Source organism: Balaenoptera physalus (assembly GCF_965194825.1).
Source record: "Balaenoptera physalus genome assembly, chromosome: 4".
Taxonomy (NCBI): Eukaryota; Metazoa; Chordata; class Mammalia; order Artiodactyla; family Balaenopteridae; genus Balaenoptera; species Balaenoptera physalus.
In genome coordinates, this window is record NC_138891.1 from 64,445,116 (window position 1) to 64,473,048 (window position 27,933).

The 27,933-nt window shown below is 41.9% G+C and overlaps 1 protein-coding gene across 3 annotated transcripts in view; it reads right to left on the minus strand.

Moving 5' to 3' along the window:
- The window catches only part of LIPH (lipase H), a 48,649-nt gene that overhangs the window by 17,939 nt on the left and 2,777 nt on the right, over window positions 1-27,933 (minus strand). Inside the window, exons 1-8 of one of the 3 annotated variants that reach the window (XM_082461532.1) lie at window positions 16,662-17,367; window positions 14,874-15,241; window positions 13,543-13,651; window positions 8,815-8,916; window positions 6,876-6,965; window positions 3,865-4,032; window positions 2,240-2,335; window positions 391-502 (exon numbers count right to left, since the gene is read on the minus strand). In XM_082461532.1, the coding sequence (XP_082317658.1) occupies window positions 391-502; window positions 2,240-2,335; window positions 3,865-4,032; window positions 6,876-6,965; window positions 8,815-8,916; window positions 13,543-13,651; window positions 14,874-15,161 (965 nt within the window). In that variant the 5' untranslated portion in view covers window positions 15,162-15,241; window positions 16,662-17,367. Of the gene's footprint in view, window positions 1-390; window positions 503-2,239; window positions 2,336-3,864; window positions 4,033-6,875; window positions 6,966-8,814; window positions 8,917-13,542; window positions 13,652-14,873; window positions 15,242-16,661; window positions 17,368-27,933 lie in introns of those variants that run through there. The other 2 variants (XM_082461530.1, XM_082461531.1) reach the window with 2 other exon arrangements.

The window sequence follows — 27,933 nt, forward strand, 5'->3', positions numbered from 1 at the left end:
ACTTCTTTACTGTTTAAATCATTTATAGCTAGCAGGGGTGACTTTTGAAATTAAATGTTTATGCAAAGGAAGGAAGGAGGAGAGAGGAAAGGAGGGAGAGGGGGAGGGAGAAAGAAGGAAGGAAGGAAGGAAGGGAGGGAGGAAAGGAGGAAGGGAGGGAGGGAAGGAAAGAAAGAAGGAAGAAGGGAAAAAATTCCTGTACCAATTCCATTTGTAAAGAGCCTGAAAGATCAAGAGCCACAAGAAGTAACTAAGCAATATATCCCTTTATATATTTTATAGGACAAAGATGCATACAGACATATAATTTAAAAGTAGATATGTTTGGGATTTAATTTCTCTGAGCAAAAAAGGAAATAGCAAGCTGCAAAGAATCCCAGCCCAACTTACTGATTGATTTTGGATTCTGTGGTGTTTCCAGCTTTGTCTCTCAATTTGATTGTAATGGATCCTCTTCTTATGTTCTTGTTCCAAGTTATAATATCCACAAAGTAATGATATACTACAAAACAGGGAGAGAACATGGTAAGAGAAGAATATTACCAACTGCTTTCCTGAAGGTTCAATTCGTAAAAACCCAACCTCCCTAATAACTGAGTCTCCTTTTCTCTTCCTCTAGTTTTTCTGCAAAGATCCAGGGCAGAATTTTCTAACATTTTTTTCTATTCTCTTTGGTAACGATGGCCTGAGTGATGGCAGAACTCAGTGGTATGCAGTTGCCATGTGTAGGCGTCACTCTTGGATCAGTGTTTCCACCTTATCGACTGAAATCTCATGGCCTACTGCCAAGTATGATTGGTTCACTTCAATCCCTGACCACTTGAGAATAAACCAAATAGGGGGCCATGTAGAGACCCTCCACAGCTGACAAGGTCTTCCTCAATCTGGGCCATGTCCACCAGCCTACCCAGCCTCCCTCATCTCTTCCCCAGTCATGCCACACCACCTGCACTGCCATGCTCTCTCTTGCTTCTGGGCCTTTCCCCAACTTGGACACTCTTACTTTGCCCCCTTTGCCAATTCATCCTTCAGGTTCCAGCTGAATGCACTCCCTCCAGAAGGCCTTCACTGACCCTCAGACTAAGTCAGGTCTCTCTCAGAGTTCTTATCGTGCTCTGGTATTCTCTCATCATTAGTTAACACACTTTATTTACAAAATGCAAGAAAAATGATAACCAAAAAGTGGTAAACATATGTGTACATCTATACAAATATTGCCTGTATAATGTCTTATGGGTTTTTAAAAAAGCTAAAATATACAACAATGATAACTAGGAAGGGATGGTTATTCCTCTTTGTAATCCCAGCAGTAATACCTGTGGATATCCATTAATTCCTACTGAATAAACGAGAGCACATAACGTATCCAGAGAACTATTCTTCCTCCCTACTCTCTGCTCCCTAAGGTCAAGGATGCTCTGGGAAGATGGGGATCCCACCATGATAGTGAGATTTGCTATCTCTTGGTCAGACTTGCAGAGAAGGGGAAAGAGGCTCAGGGAAATGACAGTCCCACTAGGGAATAAGGTCAGCCATGGGGTTGCCATTTCATGGCCCATTAGTACTCAGGGGCTTGCCCCATTTGGATTGGGCAGACACCAAACCCTGGGCTGCCACTCATGGCTCCAAAGGAGGAGGGAAACCTGGTGATCTGCAACCTCTTTTATAAGGGTTGCTCCCAAGAAAAGTGAAAAGAGGGATAAGATTGTAAGATGTACATCTGCCCAGGAAAATTCCTACTTGCTTCCCGGGGCATCTGATCATCTGCTGCCCTATTTAGCTCCCATCTTGAATACCCAACCTCTCAATGTCCTTAGAAGGTCATTGTTTTTGTTTTGGAGCTGGAACTGACCCATACATGTGGCTGACACCTGATTTTTCCTAACCACAATTTCACGTCTCTTGGGGCTCAAGCAAATTTCTGGAAGATCTTAGTGATTAGAATGGCCGTCCAGTGATGCTAACAACTATGATTTGTTGAGATTTTAATCCTTATAACCCGAAGATAGGCATGATTATCCCCCTTTTACCAAGCAGGACATTGAGACTCAGAGAGGTTAAATGTCTTGGTCACACAGCTATTATGTAGGAGAGTCAGGATTCAACCTAGGTCCTTCCAACTCCAAAGTCCATGCTTCACCATGGCCTTCATTTGCCAAGAAGTAGCCAGGAAGCTGAGACTCAGCCATTCCAAAATAAAAGAGTTGGGCAACAGCAAGCAAGCACATTCACCACTCACTGCAGAAGGGTTTCTCCTCAGCTGTGTCAAAGAACGCTTTAGTCATAGGAGGATCCCGCTCCCTTAAATAGTCTTTCCAATTATCAGCATAGTAGCCTATAAAATAAGTCAGAAAAGTGTAACATTAACATGTATCATATAAATGTAAAAGCAATGGTGGAGATAGTGAGAACAGCGGGTTTGACTGCCACCACCATCGAGACAATCCCCCTCGTACCCACTTGCCAAAGGAATCTCCAGTGGCTTTTCCCCCTATCTACTGACATTACATCACCAACCCTGGTCCTCAGTAGCAGGGGTGGGATTGTGGGGAGTGACACACACTGGGTAGACTAAAAATAGCACTGATATTTTCCAGCAATACATTCATTTTCTAGATTATTTAAAACAGATTCAGGTTTATACCTAGAACAGCATCACTTTTGCAAAGCGATGTGCTTTCTTGAAGAACTATGATTGGGCCCCTGAAGTGCAGACAACTTGGAATTGCTGTTACTCTGTCAACAGGCAGGGAAACGTCGTCCTTCGTGACGTGCCTACAGGAATGAGGCTGAGGGCCATCCCTGGGGCCTCTCTGTCTCCTCTGTTCCCACTGCTAGGGAGTGGCCTGCACATTCTGACTTAACTGATCTGGAGTGGAACCCAGGCATCAGCATTTTTTAAAAGCTCTGTAGATGATTCAGATGCACAGTCAAGTCTGAGAACCCCTTGTCTACAGCATGCCCTGATGTTAACTTGAGTCTTTCCTTTGGGTACAATTAGAAAATTCTCATGACCATCCAGTTGCAAAGTCTCCACCACCCAGAATATTTCTACTAACCCTTAGCAAATATCCAAGCAGCCTCCACGGTGTCTGTTACCCCAGCCCACCCCTGTATGTGTCCATGCACACAGGACCAGAGTGTGGCATGAGGGCATTTACAGACACAATTTGTTAGAGGGGTTGCTTTGCCAAACCCTCCCCCAGCAGAGAGGTTGTGTGCCTGGAGAGGATGCTCCTGTCCCCACAGGAGCAGACTACGTAAGGTGACTGTGCCTGGGTGAGCTTGGAAACTCTTCTGGAACCTTCTTTTTCTTGCTAGAATAAAGTGTCCAGGGAGGTGGCACTACCTTCTGGATGAAATCCCATATAGATTGCCTTTCTAGCATTCTTTATTATTAGGAGACCCCAGAGTACTTCACAGAACAAATTGGCTAGAAAAAACTAAGTAAGTTTTTTTTTTTTTTTAATTTATATTTATTTTTGGCTGTGTTGGGTCTTCGTTTCTGTGCGAGAGCTTTCTCCAGTTGCGGCGAGCGGGGGCCACTCTTCATCGCGGTGCGCGGGCCTCTCACTGTCGCGGCCTCTCCCGTTGCGGAGCACAGGCTCCAGACGCGCAGGCTCAGTAGTTGTGGCTCACGGGCTTAGTCGCTCCGCGGCATGTGGGATCTTCCCAGACCAGGGCTCGAACCCGTGTCCCCTGCATTGGCAGGTAGATTCTCAACCACTGCGCCACCAGGGAAGCCCAGTAAATTTTTTAAAAACAGGATTTTCAGGCCCATTTTTAGATGGTAAAATGGTGCTAGGATTCTACCAGAAATTAGCTCTTTGTTAATCAGAGTGGGAAACTGCTTGCTGGACTTACCCAGAAGGGGGCAGGACTCCGTCTGTGATATGCCACAGTTGACACACTTGCCGTTCCTATAATCCCGGTAGGAGTCACAGGGATACGCGGTGATGGTGCAGTTCTCTCTCAGCGAAGAAAGGTACAGGTACACGGACCTCTGGTGGTCACACTTAAAATACTGCATTCCTGGGTTGTAAAAGGAATGATCAAAGAGTAGAGCAGTTGTAGCATTTAGTAATAAATAGTGCCTCGCATATTGTTTATACACATAATTTATCATGTCTCCTACACACCAGGCACTGTGCTAACAGCTTCAATGTACTTGATTCCATTTAATCCTTATAAAACCAATAGATCAGGATTCATGCTGACAAATGGCAGGAGACAAGAAGATAGACATGATTACCCCCATTTTACCTAGCAGGACATTGAGACTCAGAGAGGTTAAAGGACTTGACTTTGTCCTTCCTTTGTCAGTGAAAGGAGGAAGAAATGTCAGTGGTAGTCAGAGATCCCCCGGAGGTTTTCAGCAGAAGGCAAGCACATTTAAACCAGTAAAGACATGAGAGAAAGACGGCATTGGGGAGCAATTTGTAGAGGAAGATCCCCAATGAGGGCAAGGAGAGGAGATAGTTGTGAAAAAGGATGGGGGATGCTTCCACCTTGGGTCAGATGGGGAAATGAATGTAAAGACCAACTTTGTGATCTAAGGTTAGGATAGATAAAATGGCTCCTTCAGGTGGGACCTTGATCTAGGTACAAAAGTCAGATCTAGCTCACCTCTAAGAGGTGAGGGTTTATAGCTGGGGCGGTATTTGGAATAGAAGCATGAGGAGTGATCATAGGGAGTCAGCAAGAGATAAGTATGAGGCTTTTCTGGCATTCTTGAGGGCCATGGAGAAGTTAACAAGTTTGCCTGGACCTTGTACTTGATCAACAAGACTCCATGACTTCTCCAGAATGTGCCCAAGCAAAGATGGGGGCTGACATGGCAGAGACCTAAGGGCCTGGGGGTGCACAGGGCATTCATGAGAGCAGACAAGTGGCAGGGGCTCCATTTCTGCTCCGGAGGTGAAGGGTGAAGTGAGAGGAGCTGAACAATAGGAGGTGGCACTGGAAGCTGTAAGTGGGCAAGAAGAGGTGAGACACAAGCCTCAAGTTAATTCTTCGTGGGTGCCATGTGATGTGGTGGTGAGAGAGGAGGCTGATGAGGCATAGAGGTGGCCATCAGAAGAGTTGGAGCTGATGAAGGACTACAGTACAAAATATCAGAGAGGTTCATCAGAAGGTTGATGGGTTAGACGATGAAGTCATTCAGAAACAGGAACTGGGTCCCAAAGATGGGTAATCAAAGGAGGTAAGGATCTCAGTAGCAGACAGTGAACCCCATGGAAAGAGGAGTTGTGATTGTGAGCTAGTAGTTTGGAGAGGCACTGGGAGCTGGAGTCAGATCAATGTTTCTTCTTTCTCTGGAGTCCACATATGCCCATAGAAAAGATCAGTGGAGGACATAAAGAAAGAAACTGGGCGAGAGAGGAGAAGCATGGGGCCAAGCTGGACTGGAGTAAAATCTGACAAGTCGACATTTAATTATTGTTCCTGGAACTTCCACTTGCAGAAACAATGAAGTTAATAATGCTACAGAGGATGTCCTTTGTAAGCAAAGCACGTTATCTTTGGCTGCTCATGGATGTAGTTACATTACAGCACACAGGATGGGATTTGAATACACACCATTTATGGTACAATATGATTGACCCTACTTATGCCATTTCATCTGGATCATTTTCAAACACTATGTCATTCCCATGGGGCCATATACAGCTACCATTTTGTAACAAGATCTTCTTTTTCTAGAATTATTTCCATGATTGTTTAATTTTCTCTAACAACAGTGAAATACAGATTCAGAGCACTTGGCGGGGGGTTGTTTTTTGGGGATTTTTTTATTTTTGGCTGCGTTGGGTTTTTGTTGCCACGCACGGGCTTTCTCTAGTTGCGGCGAGCGGGGGCTACTCGTTGTTAGCGTGCGTGGGCTTCTCATCGCAGTGGCTTCTCTTGTTGCAGAGCCCGGGCTCTAGGCGCACGGACTTCAGCAGTTGTGGCATGTGGACTCAGTAGTTGTGACACACGGGCTCAGTAGTTGTGGCTCACGGGCTTAGTTGCTCCACAGCATGTGGGATCTTCCTGGACCAGGGCTCGAACCCGTGTCCCCTGCATTGGCAGGCGGATTCTTAACCACTGCGCCACCAGGGAAGCCCAGGGTGGGTTTTTTAAATTCTGTCCCCCATCACACTTTAATGTTGCCCTCCAACTACCCATTTTTGTTTTGTGAGTTTTTTCTCGTTATAAAACTAATACATGCTCATTTAGAAAATAAAAAATAATAGCAAATTATGATACAAAAATTACCTAGAAATCCAACATCCAGAGATCACCACTAATAATTATTTGGAGCACTTATGTTTAGTGTTTTTTTCTACACTTACACATGTACAAATATACATTTAAAAAACAAATTGGGATTATACTGTATAATTTGTGTATTTTTCACTTAACATCATATTGTAAGCATTTTCATTAACCTGACAATATGGTTTTTAAGAATTACATTCCTTTGTGTAGGATGCACCATGCTATTTAATAATTTTCCTATGTTGGGTATTTAGATTATTTCTAAAAACTTAACTGTTATAAACAATGCCATGTTGAATATCTTCACTCTGATTTTTGTCTACATTTTCCATTATTTCTCTAGGAGAGATTTCCAAATGTGTAATTTCTAGGTCAAAGACACACCTTTTCAAGAGAGAGAAATAATTCAAAATCGCTTTTAATCATATGGTTATTTTTTTTAAGTAGTATATTTGAGAAATAATGTTTAATTTATAATTTATATTTATACCACCTCTATCTTCTCAGGAAATTTGTTTTTGATTAAAAACGATTTCACATAGAATAATATCAGATTTTTAAAATACACCTTTTTTAAACCACTATTTTACAAAATATAAAGTATCTGCACTTACCTCCAAATATTGTTTGGGGGCAACCAGGTTGATCCAATCCTCCATTTGGGTAGAAGTCTATGTTTCCTAATGGTTCCCTGTAGCCCAGTGCTAAAAGACAATATACTACGCTTTTATACTGCTTTGAACTTTTCCCATCTCATAGCTCATTTGCCTGTTTAGGATATAGGCAGAGATTGTCTTATTCTTGTCTTTGCTGCTATTGTTGTCGTTAAACCTATTTAAATAGTTTGTCCAAAGTTAGCCAGATAGTTAGTTAGAAAGCAGTGATTTCCAAGTAGGAGACTATGAAGCTAGTAACAGAATTTATTTCCCATATTTCTGAAAATGTAAGAGAATTTGGTCACTCATTCACCACATGGCTGATAAAATGATATGTTTCATGTTTATATTTGGCTGGAACACTCATTGCTAGGTGCTTCCTGAGCCTCTAATTACATTTGTGTAAGTCTTTAATGAATAAGAAACAGGAAAAAATGAACCTTCACTTAGTAGGAGAAACCTTTAAAGTTTGGGGATCTAGGATGGTTAAAAGATTGGAAACTCTTCTAGAAAATGGGGACCTAGAAAATTATAGATAGATTTAATAATTGCTTATTCTCTTTGACCTTGTAACTCCAAAGTAATCAGTAAAATGCTTGATTAAAAGATTATACAGGGACTTCCCTGGTGGTCCAGTGGTTAAGACTCTGCGCTTCCACTGCAGGGGGCATTGGTTCAGTCCCTGGTCGGGGAACTAAGATCCCACATGCCGTGTAGTGTGGCCAAAAAAAAAAAAAAAAAAGATTATACATATGTATGTATGTATATATATGTATACACACATATATAGTGTATCATTGCAATAATGATAATAGCTATTATATGTTCAGGAAACTACATGTGTCTGTGGGTGTGATACTAGGGGTTTTACACAGATTTCTTCTAATTTTCACAATGTCTGAAAAGTAGCCATTGGTAAATTCAGATGAAGTAAGTTACAGATGAAGATTCTGGGGCTTGGAGGACTTATGGACCAAACATGATACCACCAGAAAGAACCAAACCTGGGATTTGAGTCCACCTCTGCCTTGACTGCAAAGCTTATATTTTTCCTTCAAAATTTGCCCTCTTCAAGAACAAAAAATAAATTACTCTATGCCATCAAGCATTAAAATAGCATTGAGGTACTGCACCTAAGTAAGGTAATACTTTGCAAACTGCATAGTAAGAACACAGCTATTTCACAGAGACACTTCTTCTAAGGCAAACAATTGCTGAATACCACACCAGAGTGCCCACAATAGGCAGTCAAGGGTGTTTCAGGTGGTTGTATCACAAAGGAGATGTACTATTAAATGTCCACTCTGGCTGTCCCCTCAGCCCTCCCCCAAGTTCCTACTCCAGCTCTTCTCCCAGACATCTGGCTATAAAGACCCATCTGTAACATCAGCCCAACCCCCAAGCCATGTACCCAATCCCAGAAATGATATCAACACCATGAAAGATAGAAATAGCCAGGAAGACCCACAGAGAGCTAGAGACCTATAGGTGGTTCAGAAATGCTCTGTGTGGAAAGACACAACACTTAAACATATCTTTCAGCTTAAGGTAATAATGACAAAGAACCAACAAAAACAGGGAATCATGCATCCAAACCCAGTTGTACTTATGGAAACATTTGTCCACATGGTGTGCAAATCAGCCTGTCCTTGACTGGTCAAGATGATCACTTTAAAAATAATAGGAGACGTACCTCTACTCCATCAGGAGATCCTGGGTGCCTGCATTACAGCAGCTTCCCTTCAGTATTCTTGTGGATTTGGAAACTTGCCCCGTAGGAAAAGAGGGAATCTAGAGGAACCTGATCCACCCCTGCATGACGATCCCCCTAGGGGGAGACTCTTTAGGAGTTTGGGGGTGAGGGTGTGGGTGGTCACTGACCCACAAGGAATGTTACCATCAATGTCAGAATGGATGACGTCAACGAACTGTGCGTCACCGGGATCTAATCTGTCCTCTGGAGGTCTCCCATTGAATAAAGGGCCTGCAGGGTCCAGACCTGGAAGGAAAACAGAGTCGGCTTGGCAGCCCCACGCCATGAGTCACCTGCAGCCGGGCTTTGGATCCCTGCCCACGGAGATGGCTCACAGGCTGCGGGGCATCCTCGGGTGGGCAAGTACTCACATTCCCATCCTGCTGTGTCAGGCTCCTTTCCACAGCCCTGTATAGCCTTTTCCCACACTAAAGGTGGTTACCCTCACAGCGCCCCCTGAGAACTCATCCAGACTCCATCTGGAGGTGTACTATACCTTGTGCAGGGCTCCACGGCAGGGAGTGCACAGACATATGGGGACCAGGGACTGGGATAAACTGGTTCCTCAGGAAAAAAGCATCTAAGGGTGCATATAAAAAGCAGACACTATACGTATCTTTATCTCATTTTAAATAATCCAGAAACTTCACTCAACTTTTCTTTCTTGTTATTAAAAAAACTCCTTTATTGTTTCCATTTTTATTCACATTTACCAGCTCACCTGGTCCACATCACAAAGGAGGAAAGGTAGCTATTGTCATTCCCATTTTACAGATGAATGAACTGAGGTTCAGGGAGGTCAAGTGTCTTAGCCAGGGCCACAGCCTCACAATGCAACCACAGCCTCACAATGCAACCACCTCTCTCTGTTGAGCTTTTGATTTCATTGAACTGGGTTTGGCAAACTGAGTGGGAAAGTGTGAGACTCACTGGTCAGGCCAGGTATTAGACTAGGTATGGAAGAGGGAAATTAAGTGGGTGCCAATTCCTGCAGAAATAACCCACCCCATAAATGCCTGAACTGATTTCTTGCTCTTGGTCAATGTTAGCTGGACATTCCTCACCATTATTATGAAACAGCTGCAAAAACAAGAGAGCAGCTCCTACGATGATGTAACCACAAACTAAAAACGAAACACCAGAGGATCCCAAAGACCTTGCTAACTAGAAACTTACCTGGAGTGAAAAAGGTTTCAAGGGATGTCTCTGAGTTTTTAATCTATGAAGGTCATTTTAAATGACATCCCCTATCCCCCGGTGGTATAAAATCCAAGAGATAGCATCTTTGCCTCAGCAGTCCTGGTTCTAGCCCCAATCTCTCCATTTCTCCCTGGCCAACACCCTTGCTTCCTTGAGGCATGTCTTTATCTGCCTCCTAACTTTATCTCCCTCTGTCTCCCCCACCCACCCCACCCGCCAGCTTTTCTTCCTCTTCTGTCTGCTCCCAACTGAAACCGATGTGGGGAGGAGGTGGATCAACACCCAGGTACCCAAGTCCACAGGATATTCTCTGCACAGAATGAGAAACTCATAACCTTGGAAAGACCTTGCTGGGGAAGCCTCCCGCTCCTCACATGAAACAGCATCATTTCCAGTCTGAGAAAATGAACAGTGAGAGCCTCAGTTTATAGCAACCTCCAGATCCACAGCAGATACATTGGCTTACCATATAAAATCCAAACCAGGGCAATTTTGAAAGTGATAAGGCTGCTATTAATAATTGGCCAGGACAGAAGACACAAATGAGGACTGTCACAGTAAACCTGGACATATGATCTCCTTAGAGATAAGTCATAGCAAATGATCAGCTTATACTGTCAGCCAAAAATCACAAACTGCCCTAAAAAAGCTGCATATTTTGTGTGAGCAGAGACCATTGGAGTCAGATGGATGTGACATGGAACCCCAAACCTAGCATTAACCAGCTGTGTGGTCTTAAGCAGGTTACTTTACTTCTCTGAACCTCAGTTTCCTTATCTGCAAAATAGAGGTAGAATTAATTGCTACTTCAAAAGACTTACCAAAGCACTCTGGGATCTGAATCCAGAATGTTGAAATTATTATAGAATAGAAACAAAAATGACAAAATGGAGCTCTTTCTTGTTGCTCTGTGATCGCCAGAAAAGTGTCTAGCTAGTGATCCCTGGCTTTGATTACAAGATTAACCAGTTTGAGAATTTGATAAAAGCTCTGGACCTCTCCCCAGGACAGACGTCAAACATTTTGCATGTGTTTTCAGGGGCCTCTTACTCCCATCCCCAAGGTCACCATGAACTAACTCTCCAAGGCAGTGCTGTCCAATAGAAATATAATGTGAGCCACATATATAATTTAAAAATTTCTAGCAACCACTTTAAAAAAGTAAAAAGAAACAAGGAGGATTGACTTTAATAATACATTTTATCTAACCCAATATAGCAGAAAATTATTTCAACATGTAATCAATATAAAAAATTTGAAATTTTTTAATACCCTTCTTTTGTACCTAGTCTTCAAATTCCAGTGTGTGTTTTGCATTTACAGCACATCTTGATTTGCATTAACAACATTTCAGGTGCTCAGTGGCACATGTGGCTTGTGGCTACTATATTGGACAACACAGCTTTGTGGTCATTTCCTAAAGTATGGTGTTCACACCACCTGCATCTTCTGGTTAAAAGTACAGACCGCCGGGAATTCCCTGGTGGTCCAGTGGTTAGGACTCCACACTTCCACTGCAAGGGCCATGGGTTTGATCCCTAGTTGGGGAACTAAGATCCCACATGCCTCGCAGTGTGGCCAAAAAAAAAAAAAAAAAAAGGAAGTACAGACTCCTGGACCCCAAGCCCAGAGATTCCAATTCAGCAAGTCGGCATTGTATCCAGTGCCCCAAGGTGATTTTTGCAAGAATCAAATTTAATGTATTATCAAGTGATGTAGGTACTTGAAGTGTTTTTAAACCCATTCATTTCTGCCATCTTCTGTTGAGGAAATTAATGAAAAGTAATACCAGGAGATGTGCCTGGAGAGCAAAAGGAGAAGGAAGAGCAGAAAAAAAAAAGGGAAATGGAAGAGATGAAGCAGCCTTCTGGTCTAGATAATTCACAAGCAGAATCACCCAGTTCTTGGGAGTTGGGAGGGAATTATGTCCTTGGGTAACAGGCCAAATTCCCGCCCCTCAATCCAGTGATCCCACTCTGGCAGGGCAGTGGAAGGTGAGTGGAGAAGGGAAATGCTTTACCCCTGAAATAGCTCTCAGTAACAGGTGAGATTGACCTTGGGGCTCAGAGAGGATGAGGAGTTGGGAGAACATGGGTCAATCAGAGGAGACAGAAAGTTGAGCTGCAGACTGTTGGCCGAGTCCAGGTCACAGAGCAGGGCCACGTGGGCCCAGGGTGGAAGGGAGGTTGGCTCAGGGAATCTCCATGGTCAGAGGCCAGGTTACACTGCATTCCCATCCAAAGTAGTCGTGGGAACAGGTTCACTGGGAGGCTGAGGAGCAAAATTAGGGGGTAGATAGAATAAGGCAGTGGTGGGCTAGAGCCCTCCCAGCACCAGCACTGGAGAGCAGATTTTGCTTATCTCTTCCCAAACTGTGTGGTCAGTGATGTCAGGTCAGTAGCTTGAAATCAGCCACAGTGGGAGTATTTACATCATGGAAATCAACAAATGCTATAAATCTTTTTTTTTTTTTTTTTTTTTTGAGAGCTGATCAGCTTCTAAACACACCACTGGGAAAAGTCCCAGCTCCCAGAGGAGAAGCTCCCAAAAGACAAGGAAAACAAGCACATTTGAGCCATCTGTCCTTTGTACCCATAAGGGAAAATGAATTTATAAAAAGTAAAGACATACTGCTTTCTAAAACATTATAGTAATAATTTTAAAAAATTGAAAAAGAGCTTTGCTTCCCTAGGAAAGCAGGTAAATAAGATAAGGGCAACCTTGGCCTTTGGGGTGAAAGTGAGAAAAAAAAATAGCCAGGAAAAAGAATGTGACCTCAAGTACCAAGGTTAGAAGAGACATCAGCCAATGTGGGGGGGGGGGGTGTATGTGAGAGAGAGAGAGAGATTTAGGGCAGGGGATGGTGGTGGGGACATGCCCAGGGCCACATGTCAAATTAAGTAGCACATTCAGACCTGTGGCTCTGAAAGGTTACCTCCCAAATGTAGTTGGTTTGAGTCATTTACCTCTCCCCTCCCTCCCTCTGTTCACATCTACCTTCCAGACTTCCTAGATTTGGAATGGCTATCTCAATGTAAGGATCGATTCTGGGAAAGGTATGGAAGCCTTGAGTCTCTGAAAGAGAAAGCCTCCCTCAGCCCTTCATCTGTAGCTATGGAAAGTTACAGAACACTAGGCAAATGAACCCAGCAAGGGAATCTTTGTTTGGAATTTCACATGCTGTTGTTTCTGAGGGTTTTTATTCAGCTTTGGCCTGAAAGCCGATATTCACAGAGTAGGCTCCAGACAACATAATTCCCATCTCATTTTCCTATCATGAGGCTCCAGCTATGCCTGGGGATATATTAGGTATATAGTTCAAACTATCTTGGATTAAATGAAAGGAAGAAGGCTATCTGCTTGGGGCAAAATCCCCATGGGATGTAGCTGTTTTTCTAGCCAGAAGAGAAATAAAGTCACCACCAATCTTTTCTATGACATATACAATTTACAAAGTGCTTTGCACATATTTTATTAAATAATAAATTTAATATTGCTAAGGTCAATTACTACTATGGTCTTCCCTTTGCCCAAGAGGACATTTGCTCAGAGAGGTTAAGTAATTGGAAGAGCTGGCTTTGAACCCAAGGACTAGGATTGCCTGCATCATGCTCCCCCAGGGAACACCCTGAGCAGTCTGGTTACCCTGTGCCCATTCACAGGAAGCCTTACCTGTAATTCTTCCCAGCTGGCCATTGTACATCTTTCCAACAAACCCAGCTACGTGGGCTCCTAGACTTACTCCAATCATGTATATGTCATCCAGAGAAGCTCCTTCTGCCTGGAATTTCAAGAGGTCCATCGTTATAAATTGTGAGAGGCCAAGGAGTTGACAACATCTGGAGAAATTTCCTAACTGTTGACTTCGGAGAAACATTTCTGGGCACCTTATATCCATTCTCTTATTGAAATGTCACAACACCCACACAAACTAAATGCTATTCTTTTGATTATACAGATGAGGAGACTGAGCCCAGGGTTGAAGTCATCTGCCCAAGGTCAGGCAGGGAGGGGGCAGGGCAGAATTCAAACTGGTCTGTCCAACTCCACACTTATGCCTTCACCTTTATGCCATGGTGTCTCCATACATGCTTCTGCTAGAAACCAAGCTGAGACATCCTTAAAACCTTCCCAACTGAGAAGGGCAACCAAACATTTTGATGAACTCCTTTATGTCCATGCTGGCTCAGTTAATGAAGTCACCATGGAGAGGGAAGGAAGGAAAGAAAGGGGCGGGGCACACTAACCATAGTCCTGGGCCAGCCAGTCGTGAGTCATTTTAATATTCACTTTCCCAAAGTCTGTGGCTTAAGTAGGAAGCTCCTGTAAAATTTATGTCACCCCTGGCCACAGTGGCCACCAGGTGTGACTCTCTGAAGTAGTCCTGATGTCAAGTCACTTTTTTTTTTTTTCATAAAAAGGACAGTTCATGAGATAGATTAAATTAAATTAAATTTAAGATTTATTTCATCTTTGTAAGTCTTCTGAAAACATAAATCATACTCACACACAAATCGTTCATCAGACCATGTGTATCCGTTTTGGTTTTGGATAATCTGGTCACTAAACTTTTGGCATTTCTAAGAAAAGGAAGAGCTATAGAAGTTGAGGAAACTCTAGGCATTGAAGCCAGGAAACCCCTAGACAGAACCTCTCATACCCATTAGACACCTTTATGTGAGTTAGAAAAAGCTGCCCCTTCCTCAGGACCCTTTGCTGTCATTCACTAGAAAATTATCATAATAGACATATAAATCTACAATGTCTACAATGACAATGGTGCTCTCTTAGATAGGTGCCCTGTGCAGTGCACAACCTGCACAACCATATGCATGGGCCTTGCCTCGGGCCCTTCCCTTCACCTTCCCTGGGGCTTATTCAGATTTGCAAAACATTGCAAAAATAGTCCTTCTGGTCACTGTAGTTATCTCTTGGCTTTAAATATCCAGATAATGAGCCAGTTTCAATTTGGCCCTGAATCATCTAAGAGAATTCTCCCTTACCAGCATTTGGTCGATGAATTCCTTCAAGACTATTGCTACTTTTCTGGTCTTTCTAGAGGCATGGTTGTATATTACAGTTGTAGCTCCTTGATTCCAATCAACAACAACCACGTTCATGTCATCTACAGAGAGCAAACCCTCTACTAAGTCCTCCATCCAAACTGGAGGAGAGCCTGTCGGCCTGAATCCATGGACAGTGAAGATGGTTTTCTTGGTCACGTTCAAGTTCCCCAAAACTGTGGAGTTGATGGCCTGTGCGCAGGTCGGGTTTCTCCTTGTGTAGAGCATCAACTTCACATTTAGTCCCGTTCCAACCACTGCACTGTGAAAGCTCAGTTTGGTAAATGAAGGACATGTTTCATCTGTGTCTGAAAATAAAAATTAGATGGCATTGTGACAGTTCTTTCCTTAGTTGGGCATCAAGCAAGAGTGCTGTCCTACACTCTTTGGAGTTCTTTCTATGTGCCTCACGGCACCTAGCAAGAGGCTGGATCTAGTTGAATGAAGTTGCAAAGTCAGACCTGATTCGGAGTTCATAAGTAGTAACTTCTTTTTCACTAAGAAAACCATTTTTCCAAATCCTACCCTCTTTCAACGTCTAACCCAAAAGTCACCTCAACGAAGCCTTCTCCGACTCTCCCAGCCATAATTACTGTCTGTCCTTCAACCCAGAACTCCCCAAACCCCTCTATGTGCCACACTGACAGCACAATGAAGACATTTTCAGGGATGTATTATGGGTATTTCTGTACATATGTGTCTATCCCACTAGACCACAGTCTCCTTGAAATGGTGCCTTGTAATCTTGTGTATCCCTCACAGTGCCCAGCACATGGTAGAGGACTCAATAACAGAATCTGTGGGGTCCAAGCATCTCTTTCCTTGTCTATAGCACCCACCTGGGACGGTGGTAGAGAACATGATGTGCCTTGCCCTGCACCTTTCAGAAGCATCTGAAACTGTTAACCATGGTGGCCTTTCTTGGGCTCTCTCTCTCCTTCTTTGCTCAAGCACCACCTTTAGCATATGTCCTGCTGACTAGGCTCTAAGAATGGAAAGGCTGGGGATGTAATGGGAACAGCTTAAGATGAGCTGAAAGTAAGAGAATGTTTTATGGCAGAAAGTAAGAGAGTGTTTAAAAACATGTTATAGGGACATAGGAACCAGCTTAAAGGGGCTTCTGCTGGCCAGATCTGGGATAACTTGAGGACAAAATAATTAAGGAGAGTAATGAATGATAGGCCTTTGAAAACCAGGAATCCATGATTCCATAACAAATAAATACATAAATAAAGAAACATGGAGAAGAGAGGAGGACTCTTACAATATAATGCTGAATGCAAACTGATAAATGTGGAATGCATGCTGGAGTGGAAATTCATCATTTTGCAACCATAATAACAAAGATTGGTTAGGCAAGAATCATCAATGGATGCTAAACTGAGGTTGGGGTGGGGATGTGGATCTTGAGGAGGAGCATGATATTTGTACGGTTTTAAATTGTCTCCCACAGGGACTTCCCTGGTGGTCCAGTGGGTAAGACTCCATGCTCCCAATGCAGGGGGCCCAGGTTCGATCCCTTGTCAGGGAACTAGATCCCACACGCATACCGCAACTAAGAAGTCCGCACGCCACAACTAAAGATCCCGCACGCTGCAACCAAGACCCAGCACGACCTAAATAAATAAATAAATAAATATTAAAAAAAAAATAAAGTGTCTCCCACAGATTGCTCATTAGAGATTAGGGAAGAAATAGTAACTGTAAGATCGAGAAAGTGAACAATACCTTGACAAGGTTATCAAACTTGACATCACCAATGAGGAGCAGATGGATATCATGTGCCTATAGCTGTAATGCACTGGGAAGGACACAGCTTCACCTGTGAAGTGTTCTAGTAGGGAATGCATAGCTGGAATCTAACCATGAGGAAAAATCAGACAAACATAAAATGAGGAATATTCTATTTTTTAAAAAAAGAACCTGTATTCTTAAAAAAAAAAAAGTCAATGTCATAAATGACAAAGAAAGACTGGAAATGTTCTACATTAAAGGAGACTAAGGCTTCCTTGGTGGTGCAGTGGTTAAGAATCCGCCTGCCAATGCAAGGGACACGGGTTCGAGCCCTGGTCCAAGAAGATCCCACATTCCACGGAGCAACTAAGCCCGTGTGCCACAACTACTGAGCCTGCGCTCTAGAGCCCGCACGCTGCAACCACGGAAGCCCGCACGCCTAGAGCCCGTGCTCCACAACAAGAGAAGCCACCGCAGTGAGAAGCCTGCGCACCGCAACAAAGAATAGCTTCCGCTCACCACAACTAGAGACAGTCTGCGTGCGGCAACGAAGACGCAACGCAGCTAAAAATAAATGAAAAAAAAAAAAAGTAAACCTCTGATCGACATTGGTATCCAGACACAATAATATGATGATTGGGAGGACTACTTTTTAAATTATAATAATTATTTTTATATATTATTATTACTATTATTGTGACCCCCCCCCTCCCACATCCTGCTTGATTGAGAGAGAACAGCCAAGTACGAGGTGAACTGGAGCAGCAGACAATCCCTAGCTCCAAGCTGGAAATGGCCTTTTAGGATTTTCAGGAGAGGGGGCAAGGCCCTAACCATGACCGTTCTTCAGGAGAGGGAACAGACTGGGAAGACAGTTGACTTGCAACTGGCCCAAAAAAAGACAAGAGTGCCATGGGAAACATCTGTTCTGACTTCTTCCAATAAGAATTTAGGAACCATTTGCCCTGGGCCCTTATTCTCAGTGAATCTGCACTTGCACACCCAGGAATTGCTCCTCCCTTATTCTGAGCCTCAGAGTGGCCTTCATCCTGGGGGCTCTACCTTTCCTTCACAACCTGGGTCCATTCATGGATACTTTTACTTAAAACTTCTTGCAAAGGCTCTGGTACTTAGGAGTGAGTGAACTTCCAAAATAGAATGAGCAAAAGAAGCTCAAATAGAAGGTTAGAAATTAAGGAAGCCTTGAAATGCCTCACCCTAGAAAAGATGTGGCTAAAAATTGAGCCCCAAAGTCACACATTCCTCCTTTCACTCTGTACTATCCAGTAGATTGTGCAGTAAAGCATGCTCACAATGTAAATACTGTCTTTTTTTCTTTTTTCCCCAGCTTTATTGAGATATAATTGACAAATAATATTGTGTAAATTTAAGGTGTACAATGTGATGATTTAATATATATATTAAGAAATGATTACAACAATAAGGTTAGTTAACACATTCATCTCACGTAGTTAACTTGTGTGTGTGCGTGTGTGTGTGTGTTTCTATGTGTGTGAGAGGAGAACATTTAATATCTACTGCCTTAGCAAATTTCAAATATACAATACAGTATTGTTAACTATAGTCACCATGCTGTGCATTAGATGCCCAGGACTTATTCAGCTATGTAAATATTTTCTCCATCTGTTGGCCCCTTTCATTTTTCTCTTCCTGTAGATCACTTGCCCCAGGTGAACACGGACTGAAACTTATCTGGTGCTTGTAGAGCAAGTCCCAGAGTAAATAACTGACTGTTCAATTAGTCATTTTATTGGACAGGAAGAGTCACAGGGTAGGGCTGAGCCTCTGGGTCTTAGACATCAGTAAAACTGGGTTTTGTTCCTGGTTGTGTGACTGACTCACCAGGTGGCCTGGGGAAATTAAGTCATCTTTCACTTGCTACCTACCTGCCCAAGAAATTTATGCGGCAGAAATTAATTATGAATGAGGTCATACTGGAAAAGATAGAGATCCCTTTCCAAAGAAGGGGACTGCTTAATTACTAGGGTTTTGTTCATTTTGAGCCAATTGAGCAATATTATGTCAATGTGTCATAAACCATGTGTCTGAGTACTTGGAAGGCTCATAGATGCATCCTGAAATTTGGGGCCAGAGCTATTTTTCAGCAGAAACTGCCAACTTTAATGACTATGGAATGGTTCAACCAATCTTTTTGGCTTGCTGAGTCCTTACTAGAAGCCCTTAAAATTGACAGTTACAGAAAGGCAAGAAGGGCAGAACAAATGGGTTTTTATTTTTCATTTGATAGAACCACTGTGACTTCAAGTATTTTTAAATGTCTTAATTATTTTTATAACAGCATTGTGCTCTGGAAAAGGCCATTGCTTTTGCTATGTGGATTGCCCTGTCTCTCTTTTCTTTGTTTTATTCCGTTTATATTTTCTTTCTCATACTGGGATGTTTATAGCCTGCTTTAATTTTTTTCTGGGATTGACCTTTATAACTTTATATGAAACACTTAAATCTCTATTTCATGGGATTTCAATGTGTAGCCTGTAGGTCAGAAATAGACTACATGCAGAACTGCTCCAGACTTAGCAATATTTATTCAGATTTATTTATCCTCCAACGTGAACTCCTGGCCAGGAGTTTTGGGCACCTGGAAACTGTATTTCAGACTGTTGTAGGGCATATTTTTAACTTCTGCCATGTGTCCTGCTGCTGACCTTTGTCAGAACAGTTGTCTTTCCTTATTCTGCTCCAGTCCTTGCTTTAGTAACTCGAGACAGTATCTAATGACCCTCTGTTATAAATGATGAGGGCCTTAGCACACTCAATACTTCTCCCCTCTACCTCCTGATTTTTATTAGTTATAAAATTACTTTTAGTTCATCTGGTGATTCCTTTTTTAGTTTAAAAATAAAATTTAAGGCTCTATTTCCTAGTGTATCAATCACAGAGAGCTTCTGTTCTATTTACTGTATCTATTCTAGCTCCTCATTCCCTACCAAGAAAGATAAGAAAGTCACTGCACTTGTATTGCCTCCTGTATTGTATATCCTTCTTGACCTCTTCTTCAGAACACACACATACACACACACTCACACAAACACTGTCAAAATACAGTCAATCCACTTTATTCGTGAATTTCATACTTGTGAATTCACCTACTCGTTAAAATTTACTGGTAACACCCCAAAGCAAGAATTTGTCACCCCTGCTCGGCATCCCGGTAGTTTGGGCGTGCCTCATCCAAGGGACATCCACTCCACTCCACAGGAAGGAGGGCCGCCCCCTCTCTCCTTTTCCCTTCAGTGGTTTCTCTCCCTCCTCTTCCTCCCTGGTGGCAGGTACACCCTGCCACTTGGGGAGAGGTCAGCAGGGGACCTCTGGTTTGCATTAGGAGGAGAAAACGATTTGACCTTCACTTTTCTCAAATCCAACTATGCCAACAAGAAAGCTGATACTTTTAGCCCTGGGTCAATTTCTCAATTGGTTGAAACCCAGACGGAAGAGGAGTGTGATGGCCACTCAGACCTCAGCAACAGACTGGGAGCCCTTGAGGGCGAAACCTTTCTTATTTTTAAAAAATAAAAAAATTACATAATATTTAATACATTAAAAGAAGAATGCAGAATATCTGTGATAAAGCACAGCAATAAACACTCTACCTAAGAACTAAAATAAAACCCAAATGTATTTGTAACCCCCAAAATCAGTACTTGAGGGGCTTTTGCAGTTATTCACAGCTAGGTGCTGAGTGGCAAAAAATCTAAGTTGCCCCACACATCACTCTCAGCTGAGGTCAAACACGGCGACACTTTGCCTTCTTGTTTCAGCTCTCATAGCAAATGTCCTTTACCTGGCCTCTTACTGCCATGTTTTTTGCTTCTTGTGCCTTTTCTTGGTGATTTCACTGTTTAAAATCCCCCAGACATAGTCCTCAAGTGCTGGCTGGCATTTCTAAACTCATGAAGGCTGTGACGTACCTTACAGAGAAAATGTGAGTGTGAGATAATTTTGTTCAGGTATGAGTTACAGTGCTGGCCATGAGTTCAATGTTAGCAAATCAACAATATATATTGGGACTTTCCTGGTGGTCCAGTGGGTAGGACTCCACACTCCCAATGCAGGGGGCCCTGGTTTGATCCCTGGTCAGGGAACGAGATCCCGCATGCATGCCACAACTAAGAGTTCGCATGCCACAACTAAGGGCCCGCATGCTGCAGCAAAGATCCTATGAGCCGCAACTAAGACCTGGAACAGCCAAAATAAATAAATTAAGTAGATAAATGAATAAATAAATAAATAAATAAATATTAAAAAAACAAAACAAAACACTATATATAAAATAAGGTGTCTTTAAATAGAAACACACATAAAATAAGATTATGTATTGATCAGTCAACTAAAATGTCATAAGCAGAGGCTCACAGGAACCTAACCATATATTCCCTCTAAGAGCAATGGTTCAGTAACTGCTACTTCAGTGCTTGTAGCGCCTTTACAGAACATGATCTACTGTGAATAAAGATGAAGTGTATATAAAAATTATCTTCTGGGATCATATTTCCCTGGCTATGTAGTTTTAGTTCTATAATATATGAGATTATTGCTCACAGTGAGTCCTTTTCCTAGCCTTCTCCATTCACCCCTGGGTGACTGGCTCTTGCTGTCTTTTCAAGACGGGCTAGTGGATGGTCCTTCACCCATCCCCAACTCTGCTCATGGGATGAGAAACTTGAGTGGGGGACAGAACCAGCCTCAGGAATGAGCTGCTCTTGGCTTAACCCTCAGAAGCTCTGGGACTGGTAGAAACTCTTGGTTTCTTCAATAGGACAATTTTATCGTTTTTCTTTTGTTCGATTGTTTGGAGACATTCCTGGATGCAGTTTGGTTAGTTATAATTAAAGTTGACTCTCTTCTTTTTTTTTCAATTAAAAAAAAAAGCGGCTCGTGGGTAATTTAGTTCCTAAGTTTATTCATATCTGTAAATGAATTCCTTGGCCTAAATGATGCCCTGGCTTTAAATATGCGTTCCTACTTCCTTCTTGTGTTGAATTCCACTCCAGAGAACTTTTCCCCTTAAATGTTACTTGTCTTTTTCCTACCACAAACTTGAAGCATTCTTTCCTTTTCTGAAATAACTTCCCCCACTAGCACAGAAGCTCCAAGATGACTGATCTGTTTGTCTGTTTATCCATTCTTATGTTCCCAGTGCCAAGAACAGAACCTGGCTCGGAGTTGGCTTCAATAAATGTTTCCTGAATAAATGAATATCAATCTGTTAACGCATTATTCAGCCATTCAGAATGAGCCATATAAATACTATAAGGAGTGTATTATGTAATGTTTATAAAATAAATGAAGTATGAAGTGGCACATGCATTACGACTGAAACTATGTAAAAATATATCTGCAGGTGACAAGGCCTGGAAAATTATATGCAAACAACAGTGGGTCATGCACTCCACTGCCAATGTTCTTTGTTTAAAATTGCCTCAGGTTATTAACCCTTTTCCTCTCAGAATTAATAACATTTTAAAAAGAAAACATTACATTTATCTTATTTTGAACCATGTTACAAGTTAGTTTAAGCTCCTCTGAGGGCAGGAGCTGTATTGTTTTTAGTCTAGTATTGCGTCCCCAGCACCAAGCTCAGGAACTTGTCTTGTCTTTGGGACTGAAATTCTCAGGCAGTTTGGAGAACATGCAAGGACTAGATATATGTGAGTAGCAAATTTGTTAAATTGCTTCACCCTCGTAAATATAGTTCTTCACATTTTACTTTATGTTGGTATTACTAAAATGATTAACTACTATGTATGCCTTCAGAAAGCAAACCTCTTGTTGGTTATTTTGTTGTTTTGTTACAAAGTCAAGTTTGCTTAGAGTTAGTATTATTAACAGCCCAATCAAGAACTACAGAACGTGTTAAACTGGTTTCTAAACCTTAACCTCTTCTTCTAGAGTTTATTTGAAACAGGAGAAACTCTGCCTTTCTTCTTCAGACTACTTTGAAATTCAATCCCTCTGAAATGCTGTTTCCTGTTGACAACTGGAAAATTACAATTGGATGGGTGATGTCTGCCATCCCGTGATGAATTCAGATCCCTATGTAGGGCAGGCCTGATTATCATTTACTGTCTTCCCTCTGTTAAATTAAAAGAAACATATTCAAGTAGGATGGCAGGGAAATCTGGCTATAGCATCTTCAGATATAACATATTTGTGCCTGAGATATTTTCTTATAATCCAATGCATGACTGCCCATGGGCCAAATCCAGCCATGCTCATTAGTGTATTGCCTATAGCTGTTTTCCTCCTATAAGGCAAAGATGAGTAGTTTAACCGTGACCACTGGTCCACAAAGCTGGAAATATTTACTATCCGGCTCTCTACAGAAGAAGTTTGCCAACCCTGGTCTAATGTCTTAAACAAAAACACAACACAATTTTGGAAAGAGCTTGGGTTTTGGAGACAGACCTAGGTTTGTGGTTCAATTCCATTGCCTACTAGCTATGTGACCTCTGGTAATTAATTACCCAACCTCTCTAGGTCTCAGTTTTGCATGTGTAAAATGATCATAATAGTGACAATCTGTCAGGCAGTGCTTTGCAGAGCCATATTGAGCCCAAGGCAAAAGAAAAACCACACCATATAAATATACATATTTATATAAATATATATTTATCAAAATATACTCCCATATTTTAAAACAAGTGAAAAATAGACCTTCATTATTTAATCTGTTCATACACCATTGTCAACCCTTATAAACCGCCTAGCAACGAAGTGAGTTGTCATGGACCCAGGAATTCCAGCCAAGTGGAGATAATTTTTCCTGTTGTACAATAACACAGACTTGTAAAACAATCAATAGTATATCTTATTAAAATTTTTGACATTTTGTTCATCATATATTTGCATTGATTTTGATCTTTTAAAAATATTGCATTAAAATATCATCTATGCATTATAATATACATTATTAATGATATGCAGATTATTGTTTGCATTAAACATTAAATGATAGTAAAATATTATTTATATATTAAAATATCACTTAAATGTTGCATTAAAATATCACAAAAATAAAATATTTTTATTGCATTAAAATGTCATAAATATGACTGACCTTGATGACTATTTTGGTGTCCCTTCCACCCTTAAATTTTGCACCTAGTGAGTGCCTCACTTGCCTCACTGTAATCCCAGCCCTGCCGTCAGGACTGATGTGAGAATGAGAGAAAATGCCTATGAAGTATCTAAAGCATTACAGGATGCATAATAGATGCCAAAAAGCTAGTAATTGATGATGATGTTGATGATAAGTTGGGTTAGTAGTATCGATCTTGTAGGGTTGTTATGAAGACTAAATAAAATAAGTAAATCACAGTGTGGGATTTGATATAAAATAAGTGCTCAATAAATTCCTTCCTTCCATCTTTTTTTTTTTTTTTTTTTTGGGCTGTGTTGGGTCTTTGTTGCTGCACTCGGGCTTTCTCTAGTTGCAGAGAGCAGGGGGTTACTCTTTGCTGTGGTGAACGGGCTTCTCATTGTAGTGGCTTCTCTTGTTGCGAAGCACGGGCTCTAGGTGCGTGGGCTTCAGTAGTTGTGGCTCGTGGGCTCTAGAGCACAGGCTCAGTAGTTGTGGCACACGGGCTTAATTGCTCTGCGGCATGTGGGATCTTCCTGGACCAGGACCCGAACCCATGTTCCCTGCATTGGCAGGCGGATTCTTAACCGCTGTGCCACCAGGGAAGTCCCCCTTACAATATTTTAGTTTCCTTAATCCAACCAAGGATTTGGAAAAGGGAAGCTTTATTAGCCAGTATACAGGTGACAGTGCTTCTCCCTGGCCAAAGAACTGTGTTTGTTTCTGGCTGTGTCATTAACAAGGTAAAACAAACAACCTATTTGGGTCATAAGTTTTTTCATATTAAAATGAGGTGTTGGTTCCTCATTCCTTAGCCATTTAGCTAACTCTAGCATTCCTTTTAGAAATGAAATTCTAAGATCTGCAAACTAACTCATTTGAAAGGATGCCTCTTGCATCTACTTAAGAAAACAAATTTCCAGGACTTTCTTACGAACCAAAGACAACCCTAATCTAAAAAAATTAATATATCAAGAAATCTCCTTTTTCTTAAATTTTAATTAAAAGACCTGAAAATAACCATACTTTACTCTTGTAATTAGAATATTAGTCAGATAGGTGTTTTCCCACCTTTATATCAAGCAGGGTTTTTTTGCTATTAAATACCTGTTAGTTAACAAACATGGTTCCACATGCTACAATAAGGATGAGTCTTGAAAACAATACGATAAGTGAAAGATGCCAGTCACAAAAGACCACATATTATATGACTCTATTCATATGAAATGTCCAGAATAGGGAAATCTATAGAGACAGAAAGTAGATTAGTGGTTCCTTAGGGCTACGGGATGGGAGGAGATGGAGAGATGGGGTGCAATAGTTAAAGGGTACTGGGTTCCTTTTTGGGGTCATGAAAGTGTTCTAAAATTGACTGGTGACAGTTGCACATATCTGTGAATATATTAAAAAACACTTTAAGTGGGTGAATTGTATGATATGTGTATTATATCTCAATAAATCTGTTTCTTAAAAATGCCTCCTGTAATTTCATCCTTTCATGGAAAGAGTGAAAAAAAAAAAAGACGAAAAGTCTTTTGGAGGTGACTGGGCAAAAGTTTCCCTTTTTCTGTCGCAATCAAATCAGGCTCCCAGTTTTCCAATTTGTTTTCTTTCCCCTTGGAAACTGAGGTTGATAGACCTTCATTTTCTACCACTGCAGGATAAATAAAGCACCCCTGCCCCTCCGCCACCCACTCTGGTCAGTCTGTTGGCTGTGAGGGAGGGATTGTAGCTGTTCCTGTGCAAAACAAATCACTCTTATTCTTCAGACTTAGGGATTAATATAGCTGTTATTTTGTTTTACCTTTACCACATAAAATTGGGTTGGTTAGACAAAATGCCCTCTTGGTTGGAAAGATTATCCCTAGCTTTTATCCACCAGCTATGTTTCTTTAGGCTACAACCAAGAAAACAGGGAGACATTTGTTTCCCTAGATTGACTTATTTTATATGAGTCCCAGTTGGATAGAAAAGTGTGATTCCCTCAGACTGATCACTGACAACCTTGCTTCCTTTCTGATGAAACTTCCAAGGGATCCTTTGGCTCTGTATTCACAAGACACACTGCCCTGCAGCTAAATAAAGCTGCCCATGCTATCTCAGAGTCATGCTCGGTTCTGGCTTTTTAGCTTCTACCTGCCTTTGGAGGAACTGATTTCAGCTCCCACAACTCTGATTGGGGGAAAACTCCTGCAGAAAGAGGAAACTCCTCATTCATATCCAAAGAGGTGTCTGTGAAGAGAGAAGATGGAATTGTAGATAGAAATAAGCCACCAATGAAGCAATCGTGAGTGGCGCGAGAAGAGAGATGGTTCTGAGATTCTATGAGAGTCAATGAGCAAAACCTCTCAATATGGCCGAGTCAGTTTATTAAAAATGAAAGTATCAGTTTCTCTCAGACCCATGGTTGGTGAAGTTTAGTCTACTAATCTCCAACCCCCAGTGACAGCGGTGAAATTCCACCTAATTTCACCTTGCTGCCTCGTATCCAGTCAGGAAGTAAAACAGGCAGGGCCCTGACTTACACTTCTTTCATGTCAAGTTTTGGGCTCCGAGGCGGGCTCAAGCTCTCATTCTCCCCACCTCCAAACATGACGCAAATGTGTATGAATAACTTCTTTAGAACAGAGGTCCACAGACAGGTATATTGACTCGATGCAGCCTGAAAATATTTACTGAGATTCAGACCTAGATTAAGGGATACACTGTTGAGTATTTTGCCTGCCGGGTGGTGGATGCCCGTCAGTGACCAGGACACACAGCTCACCACGTGTTAACTGATGCAGCTAGGAGCTTTCCAGAAACCCACGTTTGCGCACACTCTTAGGCTTGCCTGAAAACACTGTTCTGCAGGAACTTCCAAATGTCTCAGAAATAAACATCTCTTTAGCCCAGAAACTTTGACTTGGAGACATTAGAAAATGAGCTGGACTCCTGCTTTGAAGACAGAAGGAGAAGGGGGAGGTGACATGTCCCTACAATGAAAGTCTATTGATTTTTTTTTTTTAATCTGAAAAGTTTATTTTTTTAATGCAGAGAACCACACTGAATTTGGCACTAAAAATCCATCCTGAGCCAGATTGTGACGGGTTCACAGTTGGCCAGAGCCAAAACTGCTGGAATATCTTTGTTTCTCTTTTACCCAAGGCAGAGACAGGCAAGAAGCATACGGGCCAAATGCCCTCTTGGTTAGAAGGACATCTTTGCTTTTAACCACAAGCTTGTATTTCTTTAGGATATAACCCAGAAAACAAATGAGATGCCTGATTTCCTCACTCTCATCTCTTAATCGTGTGCATAAATATGCACATTCACACTCCACCCCCTCACTCACCTTTGTCTCCTCTGTGTTGGAGGAGGATGAGTCACACACACACACAGAGTTATAAATCAACCTGAAGACAGCTTCCAATATCCGAGAAAACAATTCTCTCTCTAATTTTGGCACTAAGCTATTTTCTCTAGGAAAATATCTACCTAGTTTTACACAAGTTGCCACAGGACAAAATACCAATGGCAGAGTAACTTTTAAAAATACTTATGACAGGGACTACCCTGGTGACGCAGTGGTTAAGAATTCGCCTGCAGAGGACACCGGTTCAAGCCGCAGGGCAGCTAAGCCCCTGCACCACGACTACTGAGCCTGCGCTCTAGAGCCCACAAGCCACAGCTACTGAGCCCGCGTGCCACAACTACTGAAGCCTGCGCGCCTAGAGCCCATGCTCCGCAACAAAAGAAGTCACCGCAATGAGAAGCCCACACACTGCAACGAAGAGTAGCCCCCGCTTGCTGCAACTAGAGAAAGCCCGCAGGCAGCAACGAAGACCCAACGCAGCCAAAAATAAATAAATAAATAAATTTAAAATAAATAAATAAAATACTTATGACAAGCAGCCTTAATTTAGAAGAATACTTATCAGCCTGTGTTCCTTGAACCACCTACAAACTGAAAAACCTTGTGAGTTTGTTTGAAATGCAGATTCCAGGACCTCACCCCAGACCCAGAGTTTGGATCTCTGGAGATAGTCTCTGCATTTTTAGCAAATTCCCCAAATGATTCCAGTGCACATTAGAGTTTGCTAGCCGTTGCTTTGTACACTAGTAAGAGTACGGCAAACATTCCTATCATGATTTCACAAAGGTTAG